The sequence below is a fragment of the Panthera tigris genome, chromosome A1, assembly GCF_018350195.1.
Source record: "Panthera tigris isolate Pti1 chromosome A1, P.tigris_Pti1_mat1.1, whole genome shotgun sequence".
NCBI lineage: Eukaryota > Metazoa > Chordata > Mammalia > Carnivora > Felidae > Panthera > Panthera tigris.
Window position 1 is genome coordinate 70115783 of NC_056660.1, and position 11374 is coordinate 70127156.

Consider the following 11374-nt stretch of genomic DNA (forward strand, 5'->3'; position numbering starts at 1 on the left):
CAAAAGTCAGCTGTTTTTATCACATATGATAAGAAACAACTTTTTTAGTTTGGCTCTGCATGTGTATTAATTTTTTATCAAATTTGTCTCACTAGTAAACAATTAGACTAAGCATATTTGACTAAATAAGAGTTTCAGGTTCTACTTACCAAACCTTTTCCTCTCCCTGCCCTACCCCTACACCATCCACACCTATGAGGTTGTGTTGTCTTTAGTTGGGAGAAAAAGCAAACATTTTCCAGTTCAGGGAAGGTGAAAAGACTGTGTCATTTACTGTGACAAAGAGAAAAGATTTATAGTTTAATCTTGACATGTTTGATTATAGGTCTCATCAGATGTATTACATGTTTGGCTTCCTATTTCTGGTGTTTATCATTTTGGTTATTACATGTTCAGAGGCAACTATACTTCTTTGCTATTTCCACCTATGTGCAGAGGTATGTATTAGCAATGTTCACTTGTATTAATTTGTAGCCGGTATTTATAATTTTGGCATAAGACAACTTTGAATACCATCAATTGAAATAATTTCTGTAAATATGTGTTTATTAAGATAGAAATTGACCTGCATTCCTCAATTAAATGTAGCTCTTTTTAGGATTGGATTATGATAGTATCTCAGTTCAGTATATTTATTTAGAGCTTAAATTTAAAATGTTAATTTTCTCGGTTTTTCTTTTAAAATTTGTTTATTTTTCTCTAAAATCTTTTTTTTAACACTAAAGTTTATTTTGAGAGAGAGAGGGAATCCCAAGTAGGCTCTGCACTGTCACACAGAGCCCCACTCGGGCCTCTATCCCACAAACTGTGAGATCATGACCTGTGTTAAAATCAAGAGTCAGATGCTTAACCAACTGAGCCACCCATGCACCCCTTTATTTATTTATTTATTTATTTATTTATTTATTTATTTATTTGTTTATTTTATTTATTTTGAGAGAGCACGTGAGCATGCGCATGCATGTGAGTAGGGGAGGGGCAGAGAAGGGGAAAGAAAATGCCAAACAGGCACCACACCCATTGTGGAGCCCGATGTGGGGCTCGATCCCCGTGAGATCGTGACCTAAGCTGAAATCCAGAGCCGGACACTCTCGACCAGCTGAGCCACACAGGCACCCTTAATATAAAACATTTTTAAGTGGGAGTATTCATTAAAACATTAGAGTGATTACACTGTAATGAATTATAGTCATGGCAAAATGATGGCACTCTTATGTATATTTGATTTTTGAAGATCTGGGTTGTATTAAATCATTCTTTTGTATTTATTTTCTATATAGGAGATTAAATCTGATTTTGTTAAACTTAGATGCTTTTCTTAAAAGTTGAGGTTAAATTCACATAACTTAAAATTAAACCATTTTAAAGTGAACAATTCAGTGGCATTTACTACGTTCATTTACAGTGTTGTACAACTACCACCTCTTTCTAGTTCCAAAATATTTTCATCACCCTTAAATAAAACCTCATACCATTAAGCAATTACTTCTCATTCCCTTCTCCCTCCAAAACCCTGGCAATCATCAGTCTGCTTTCTGTCTATAGATTTACCTATTCTGGACATTTCACGTTAATGGAATCATATGTGACCTTTTGTGTCTGGCTTCTTTCACGTAGCAGAATGTTTTCAAGATTCAGTACTTTGTTCCTTTTTATAACTGAATAATATTCCATTGTATAGCTATACCCTAATTTGTTTATCCAGTCATTTGCTGATGGAAATTAGATTTGTTTCCACCTTTTGGCTATTGGGAATAGTGCTTCTATGAACATTCATATACAAATACTTGTTTTGAGTACCAGTTTTCAGTTCTTTTGGGTATATACATTAAAGTGGAATCACTGAGTCATATGGTAATTCTTTAACTTTTTGCAGAGCCATCAAAGTATTTTTCACAGTGGCTGTACCATTTGCATTCTTACCAGAAATGCACAAGTGTTCTAATTTCTCCATATCCTTACCTACACTTGCTATTTGCCGTTTTTTAAAAATTATAGCCAGCCTTGTAGGTGTGAAGTTGTATCTTATTGTGGTTTTGATTTTCACTTCCCCAGTGACTAATGATGTTGAGCATCTTTTCTTTGGTTGTTGACCATCTGTGTATCTTGTTTGGAGAAATGTCTGTTTGGGTTTTTCGCCCATTTATGAACTGGGTTATTTATCTTTTTGTTGAGTTGTAAGAGTTCTGTATATAATTCAGAGTTCTGTATATATTCTGAATACTAAGTACTAAACTTTTATCAGATAAATGATTTGCAAATATTTTCTCTTGTTCTGTAGGTTGTCTTTTTACTTTCTTGATAATGGCCTTTACACAAAAGTTTGTAATTTTGATAGAATCTGATTTATCTATTTTTTTTCTTTTGTTGCCATATCTAAGAATTCATTGCTAAATTCAAGGTAATGAAAATTTATCTGTATGTTTTCTTCTGAGTGTATAGTTTTAGCTTACATATTTAGGTCATTGATCCATTGTGAGTTTATTTTTTGGTTATGGTAATTAGTTAGGAATCCACCTTCATTCTTTTACATGTGAATATCCAGTTTTTCCATTTGTTAAAGAGACTAAATCTTTCCTCATTGAATGGTCTTGCAACCTTGTGGAAAATCCATTGGCCATAGATGTGTGGATTTATTTCTGGATTCTCAGTCAATTCTATTCCAGTGGTATATATACAGTGTCTTTATGCCAGTACCACACTGTTTTGATTACCATAGCTTTGTAATAAATTCTGGAATTGGGAAGGGTCAGTTCTCTAACTTTGTTCTTTTGTGAAGACTGTTTTGGCTATTCAGGACCCTTTGCAATTGCCTATGAACTTGGGATCAGCTTTTCCTTTTTTGTAATAAAGGGTTGTTGGAATTTTGATAGGAATTGCATTGAATCTGGAGATCACTTAGAAGAGTATTGCCATCTTATCAGTGTCAAGTCTTCCAGTCCATGGACACAGAATGTCTTTCCATTTATTTGTCTTTAATTTTTTTTTTTTTTTTGGCATGTTTTGTATTGTAGTTTTCAGTGTATAAGTCTTTCATGTTCTTGGTGAAATTTGTTCCTAGGTATCTTATTCTTTTTGGATGCTGTTGTAAATGGACTTTTTTTTAAATTTCCTTTTCAGATTGTTCATCATTAGTGTATAAAAACACAGCTGATTTTCATTTCTTTCCTGTACCCCTGCAATTTTGCTAAATTTGTTTATTTGCTATAGTAGTTTTTGTGTGTGGACTCCATAAGATTTTCTAATTTATGCTGGCATACTTTTTAAATATATTTAATTTTTCACATATTCTACGGGGTAGGAAAGAGTGAAGTATTTTCTTTTAAGAGATCTCCTGCTAAGCTATAAACTACTTTATGCAAAAGTAAGAAGAGCTGTTTTTATTTTTTTATTTTTTTTAATTTTTTTCAACGTTTTTTATTTATTTTTGGGACAGAGAGAGACAGAGCATGAACGGGGGAGGGTCAGAGAGAGAGGGAGACACAGAATCGGAAACAGGCTCCAGGCTCCGAGCCATCAGCCCAGAGCCTGACGCGGGGCTCGAACTCACGGACCGCGAGATCGTCGCGGGGCTCGAACTCACGGACCGCGAGATCGTGACCTGGCTGAAGTCGGACGCTTAACCGACTGCGCCACCCAGGCGCCCCAAGAAGAGCTGTTTTTAAAACTTACCTTGTTTAAATTATGTTACTCGCAACTGAAAATAGATTTCAACCTGGCCTTAATAGGATAATCTTCTTCCTAACATAGAGTTGACCAGAGTATAAGATAAATAATATTAATTTTGAACTATGTAAGTAAGATCTTGTGCATTGCTTTTCTTTGGGAAGAGTACATTTTAAAGTACAGTCTAATGCTTCATTATTCATAAACCATTTAAGATTTTTCCATGTGTTTTTAGCCCAACTTGAAGTAGTTCCACCAAAAGTAGGGAATGCTTTTTAGCATCTTCAGTGAGCAGGGAAATGGGCAAAGTTCAGTAGGAGAAAAAGACGGGAAATGATAGCAAAGCTAGGTTTTGGGGCTGTGTCACGTAGCTGCATTTGCTTTGTAACTTTGTTCTGCTACATGTAATTAGTAATTGGAAAGTAATTCTTGTTCTTTAACTTTTTCTTTTCTACCTAGGATTACCATTGGCAGTGGCGTTCATTCCTTACCAGTGGCTTTACTGCAGTTTATTTCTTAATATATGCAGTACACTACTTCTTTTCAAAACTGCAAATCACAGGAACGGCAAGTACAATTCTGTACTTTGGCTATACCATGATAATGGTTTTGATCTTCTTTCTTTTTACAGGTAAGAATTAAAATGATTAGTTTTAGTTAATAAGTTTTTAGGCAAATTATTTATAAATATTTTCCTTGGGCTTCTACTACTCAGCACTCCTACATTTAGTCCTAAGTGCAGCTGAGCATTGTTTGGTCGGCCCCGCTGTGAGGTGGATGTCAATAAACCGAAGAGGAAACAGAACCTAAAGGAAGAAGGCTAAACAATGTCCATTGTTGTGCTGGGAGTCCAGGGGTATCTGGGCCCATACCTGTCAAAAGTTTTCCCCTATTAACCTGTTAATGGTACAGTGCTTCTTAAGCTCATTTCAGAGATAGGGTGAAAGCTTTAGCTGTCTAAGTCTAGGGATAAGTAGAAATCGAAGGGGTGAAGTCAAGATGAAATTGAGAATAAATGTTACCAAGAAAAGACAATCATAGAATACCCCTTACTCTAGAAATTTAAACTACAAGTTTATATCTCCACTTTAAAATATAGAAGTACCTGATGGGAAATTGTATTGTATTGGTATTTATTTTATATATGTGTGCCTTATCTCTTCACCTGGATAAAAGTTTTCTGAGTCTTAGAGCACTTAGAGTAGCTGCTTGGTAAACATTTGTGGAATAACCAAACTAAAAAAAGAAAATTGTGGGACCTTTCTTTTTCACAAAAAAATGTGCATCTATAATTTTATCTTAGATTGTGTTGCATGCTGTGTGAGGAAATATAGGATCTGAAAAGGAAAAATGAATTAAAAATAAATGAGAACTGTTCTGCTTTTTAGTCATCTGTTAACATTTGAGAGAATTAGATGGGGTTTTGAAGTTCCCCTGTTGCTGTATCAGCTGTAAGGAGGTTCAGGCTCTTACACTGATTCTGTATTCCAGGTCATTGGTCAGGTACAGGCGGGGTTGATGTATGTGGTGGGTGCTTGTCTTAGTGCTACGTAACACATAGTTAGGTCCACAGCCATAAATCTTAATCAGTGATCTGCAAAACAAAGTGTAGCCTCTGAAACGAGCAATTACTGTTGTGCATATGGATCTGTATGTCTGTAAAAGCATATATAGAAGAATTTACTCCTTGCCTACACACAAAAAGTAGTGATCTTAGTGAATGTCTCTTATTTTTCCAGGCATGTGATATGATAGTTTACCTATTGTGTAGTTTATCACCTCTCTTTATTGTTCTTGATTTTTAGTGACATTTTATTTATTCAGAGTGAAACAAACTTTGTAATCTAAATTTTGGAGCCACCTCAAATTGAATCAACCAGTTAAACCAGTAACTTTGGGTGTATTTCAGTTTATGGGAAAGATTCTCTGCTGGGGAATGGTGAACCCTTTTCAGTGTCTTGCGTTTTTCTAAAGTGGGGTACATCTGTATTTACTTCAGTACTCCAAACTGACACCATTTTATTTAAGTAAATCTGTTTTACAAAACAAAACATTCTGTTACATAAGGAAAGATGCCACTTTTAGTATGTATATTATATTTATCCCTATTAAGGACAAAATAAAATACTAAAAGTATTTTGTTAAGAACAAAATAAACTTAACTTACCTAGGGTTGCCAGTATGATGACAAATGTATTTTCTCACCTTAGAATATTTTCTCTTTATTATCTTAAAGCTCTTGGTAAGCATAAGGTTGTTTAAATACTTTTATGTTTTACCATTACTTTTCTAAAATTAACCCCAGCTTCTTTACAAACCTTAATAATTGTCTTTTGAATATCCAAAACGTAGATTTTTATGTCCTCTAAAACATACACAATGGTATATAGTGGGTACATGTATGATGTATGAGAACAACAATGCTGCTACTTCCCATAATAAGGTCCCCTGTATAGTCTCTTGACTTAGAAAATCTCCATTAATACTTTTCACCATTGTGTTAAGTGTAATAAAAAGAAAAAAGGTTGGAACTTTAAATATACACACACACACACACACACACACACACACACACACACACACACACATATACACACCTGCCACAAGGATATGTGGATCTCCTTCTGTATTCTTCTGCATGTCCACTTATTGACTATTCTCAGGTGGTAATTCTGGAGAAATTCCAGGTTTTAAAAATATGTCAGGCAGTTCACAAGTTAGCAAATATTCTTTTACAAGACAAGAGTCTCTGAATTTATCTAAGCATGGTAAAGTTTAAAATAACACTGTATTTGAAGTCAGAAAAGGTGAGTTTACATTCTGATCCTGCTTACCAGCCATGTGGCTATTAGACAGTTACTTAACTAAGTCTCATTTTTGTCACCTGTCTGGTTTTCAATTTTTTTGGAATCTAGATTGATGAAGATACTCGAAAACCAAAGCACGTATTTTTTCATGAATCGTCTCATTTACTCTACCTAGGGCAGATAAAATTATCTCTGTTTTGTAAGAAACGGGCTTGGAGATTTCCGTTGACTAGTGCAAGGATAATACACACAGTCACAACAGCTGCTCTGTCCTCTGACACCATACCACACCACCTCTCGTATTCAGTGGGGTGCATCTTTGTTATTATCCTAATTGTATCACCTTTTAAACACTTTAAATTTAAAAAAATTTGATTTTATTATGGTTCTTTGAAAACTGATAATTCTCTGTAACTATACTTAGAAAATAATCCCTACTTATTATATGAATCTGATACTCTGTTTAAGGTATTCATATCAGACCTTGAATTAATTCTCATAGCAGTTTTCCATTTTGTGATAAGGAAGTATTAAATAGGAAAGGAAAATTGGCATCCTATTCATATTTTAATTTCAGTTTTTTTTGCATGTAATAAGAAAAAATGTATTATAGAAAGTTTAGGTAATCTTAAAAGTATAAAAAGTTCTATCAATTTCCATAAGAAATTTGAGGTAGTGGTGTAAGTTTCAAAGAATTTATGGACCTATGGTATATTCCTGGTAAGTAATAGTTTATAGTTTTGTGGCTTTTTTTAAGGAACCAATAATTTTAAGTCTGTGTTTTTGTGTAAATTATGAGATTTCCTTGGGAAAAGAGTTTATTTTGTTTTTTTCTTTTATAGGAACAATTGGCTTCTTTGCATGCTTTTGGTTTGTTACCAAAATATACAGTGTGGTGAAGGTTGACTGAAGAAGCCAGTGTGTCCAGTTAAAACAGAAATAAATTAAATTCTTCATCAACAAAGACCTGTTTTTGTGACTACCTTGAGTTTTATCAGATTTATTGGCCTAGTAATCCTTCAGAAACAACATAATTCTAAATACACCTCTTCCCGTACACCTGTCCCCACAAAATGTGTTTTCAACACTAAAACATTTGTATTGTGATTTGATTAAGTATATATTCAGTTGTTCTCAGTGAAGAGCAAATTTAAATATTATGTGCATTTGTAAATACAATAGCTATAAAATTTTCAATACTTCTAATGACAGAATAGAGGAGGCCATATTAAACAGTACTGATGAAATGCAGGACAGTTCGTTGTAAATAGGATTTTCTAGGCACGGTAGGTGGAAAGAATTATTTTTCTTTGAAGGAAATGACTTTTTATCATGGTAATTTTGAAGGATGATTCATATGATGTGTTTATTGGGGGGATGTGGCTTTTAAAAAAATCTTGTCTTGGTTGTAACTGTTCATATCTTCTTTTCTGTGTTGACTTCATTATTCCCATGGTATTGGCCTTTTAAACTATGTGCCTCTGAGTCTTTCAATTTATAAATTTGTTATCTTAATAAATATTGTAAAAATGTCTGCATTGCATCATTACCTATTGTATATTCAAGGAGAGTCTATAAATAGAAATCTGTTTACCAATGGTATTTTAAAACGGTTTTCACTGTTTTGTCAGATTTTACTGATTTTTGTTTACATAACATTTTCTTGGTTGATCTAAATGAAACTCTAGCCTCCTAGGTCTTGTGACAAACCTGGAATTTTCACTATTAGGCAATAATAGAAATTTTAGTTGTGCATATCTAGCCAGATAAATGATGTAAGTCTAATAGTTAATATCGGCCCACTACATTGTCATTAAGGATTTTATGTTTTTGACCTGTTTTTCAAAATACAGTATTTTTTTTAAGTCCGTATTTATTTATACATTAACAATGACTAGCAGATCTTCCCCTTTGTGATTACATTGTCTTAATTTGGATTTCACAGTTTTATTTCTTAGAGTTAAGAAATAACTATTTCTCTTTCACATTCATCTGACTAATTAAAAAACATTTATGTGGAAATAGAAGTTTGGGATGATTTCAGAAACTTTAGTCTGCGTATACCTATAAGAATATTCATCTTGTATGTTAGGGGATCAGTGCTTGCTGCTTATGAGAACAAATCAGGTACTGTTTACACTAAATTGACACTAAAATTATTAACTATTGTTCATATGATATGGGCTCTTAATAGTTTTAGGTCGATATCCCGTTTTAAAACAACTAAACTGTCGGTGTTGAAGCATGAAGGAGCTCTGGTTATTTTTACCTTCTCACATAGAGATTTAAGAGAAGTTCCTTTCAAATTTATTTTCTACATCTCTTGCAGTATATTTAGTTTTTTATGTATAATACTGTTAAAGTACAGTTGAGATAGACTGATTGACTAAACAAAGAAAAGGTTTATAAAAAAACTCTGGATTCAGAACTAGGCTAGTTTTGTTGATCAGAATTAAGCGTCTTCAATCTTACTTTTCCTTCAGTGAACCGATTAGCTTAGTAACTAAAACTTACAAAGCCAACTTACTGCTTTGATAGAATGTTTTCATATAAAATTTTTATTTGTCTATACTTTGCAGTAAGCACATTTCACATTTAAATAATGATGAGGCCGTTAGAAAAACAAAAACATCAAAGGAAAAGATTTAGCAGGGAGTAATGATGAAAAAGCCAGTAAAGAGGAAGGCCAGTGGTGAGAAGGGCCCGTGAAGACACAGCCTTTTCTCTGTGGCTTTATCAGGACTTCCTGAGGAGGAGTCACTGCAGTGGTTCTAGCTGTATGTAGAAAAATATGTAGAAATCTGTATGTAGAAAGTAATGCTGCCACGGTGCTGCGAACACAGAGGGCAGTAACATGATTTCTGAGTCCTTTTGCCTTTTCTTGTCACTTCAGAATTTGCCCAGTTATGCCTTTTTCTCAGTCCCAACTTTTGGCTAATGGGAGAAGCTTAAGCAATGCCAGTAGTGAAAGTAGTCTTAATTAGCAGTGCTGTTTAACATTTGCAGTTTGGGTTCTATGGCACTTGACCAGTGCTGGAAGTGAAAGGAGTGCCTCAAAAGGGTGCCTGCCACTTAGTAATGGAGCAGTTGGGGGAAGTAGCTGAGGATAGACCTTTCCGTATGCATCACACCATACGAGGTATGAAGCTTGTGCACGGTGCAGCCCAGAAGTTGCTATATGGTCATACGTGGGCATCTGGTGCCTCTGTTCTAGTTGATGTTTGACTTGAAAATTAACCAATACCTTAAATCTGTGCTATCAGTCCCTCATACTTTCATATATACTAGCTGAGATGATGCAGTGACGTGAGTCACAAAACACTTTTAAAATTACAAAGCGTTACAGGCCTTAAAGATTTTTTAAATGATTAACTTTAGAAGGCTTAATAAAGGCCTGCTTTTGGTTTTTAATGAACAGGTTAAATGACCTCTGTTAACAGAATTCATTCCTTACCTTTTGCCTATGGATAGCAGGACGGTCTGGTATTTCATTAATATGTAAATTTATGTCATTGAGAAAATATTTTTCCATATTTGTATTTTTCTCCTACAGCCTGAATAGTGGCCGTAACATCTCCACCTGCAATGAAATCTGTATGTAGAAAATAATGCTTTGCTTTCTCAGAAATTTTTACTTTGACAGAGTCAAACCTGTTTGCTTCTACTGATTTGTTCTCTCCTTAACTGTAATTTGAAGTCTAAACACTAAAAATCATTGTTTCTGCACATTTCTCTAGCTTTTGAAATTCTGGATTTCTTTGTCCTGTTCATTTGAACTATCTTCATTCTCACATTTGATTATCTTTTATTCTCTTTTATTCTTTGGCCCACTGGTAACAGTTGACATTTTCATTAATAATGAATTATTTTATAAAGAAGAAAACATTGGTTCTTAAAAAAATCCTATTATTTCCTTTGGGTATTTTTAGCAAAAAGCAGTTCTAGGCCACATGAATGGTCTTGACCTTGATGTATATAGGTTCTAGGTCATTAATTTCTCTGGAAAGAGTTAAAAATATGGTAGATTTAACTCAAAAAATGATAGATTGAAAAATTAGTGTTTTTTTAATGTTTTATTTTTGAGAGAGAGCACTAGTGGGGGAGCAGCGGAGGGGGGTGGGGCAGAGGATCTGAAGTGGGCTTTGTGCTGACAGCAGCAAGCCTGACAGAGGACTCAAACCCACGAACCATGAGATCATCACCTAAGCTGAAGTTGGACAGTTAACCAACTGAGCCACCCAGGTGCCCTAGACTAGTGTTTCCTTTAAAAGCTAGTTTTTACTGATCCTTTATAATCAATGATGTCTACATAGAACTCAAATCTGATTTTCTTCCTAAATATAAGCTAAATGTTTTTGTTAGCATTATTATCAAAGAAAATAATAAGCCAGTAAGTCAGAATGGACCAGGCTCTCTTCTCTGGCTGATGCTACACCAAACAAGTTGTGTTGCAGTATTGACTCTGACACTCTCAGGTACAACAGCAAACTAAGGTGGTAGGGTGAGGGTTAGCCACAGGAAGAGTTGCTGCCCGTGTCCTGCTCTAGCAGTGCGAGGGTGGCAGGAGCTGTGGACTCAGAAGAGCCCATCCCATGATACTGCTGCTGAGCCAGTGTCCTCAGTGGCCACCACCACTAGGACTCAGAGGACACCTTCCAGACTTGTTACTCCTCTGCTCTCGATGATGTGACTTTGAAGAACTTTGCCAACCCCTTGAGGAGAGGGGTCATGATGAGAAGCCGATGGAGCTGCAGAAGGTGGTAGAATCTTTAGGACATCAGGAAACCAGATGGTAAGGAATGGGAGCACCTGAGTGCAGTGCATTCACTTTACATGCAGGGAAACTATGCACCTGTCATTACTGAAATTGCACAAACTAGCTGCCATCAAAAATGCCACCC

At 34.9% G+C, this 11374-nt stretch overlaps 1 protein-coding gene across 1 annotated transcript in view; it reads left to right on the top strand.

The window, feature by feature from the left end:
* The window catches only part of TM9SF2 (transmembrane 9 superfamily member 2), a 72102-nt gene extending 64095 nt beyond the window's left edge, over nt 1-8007 (top strand). Inside the window, exons 15-17 of the mRNA XM_007098411.3 lie at nt 326-437; nt 4126-4297; nt 7316-8007. Of these exons, the coding sequence (XP_007098473.1) occupies nt 326-437; nt 4126-4297; nt 7316-7383 (352 nt within the window). The 3' untranslated portion in view covers nt 7384-8007. The remainder of the gene's footprint in view (nt 1-325; nt 438-4125; nt 4298-7315) is intronic.
* The last annotated feature ends 3367 nt before the right edge of the window (nt 8008-11374 follow it).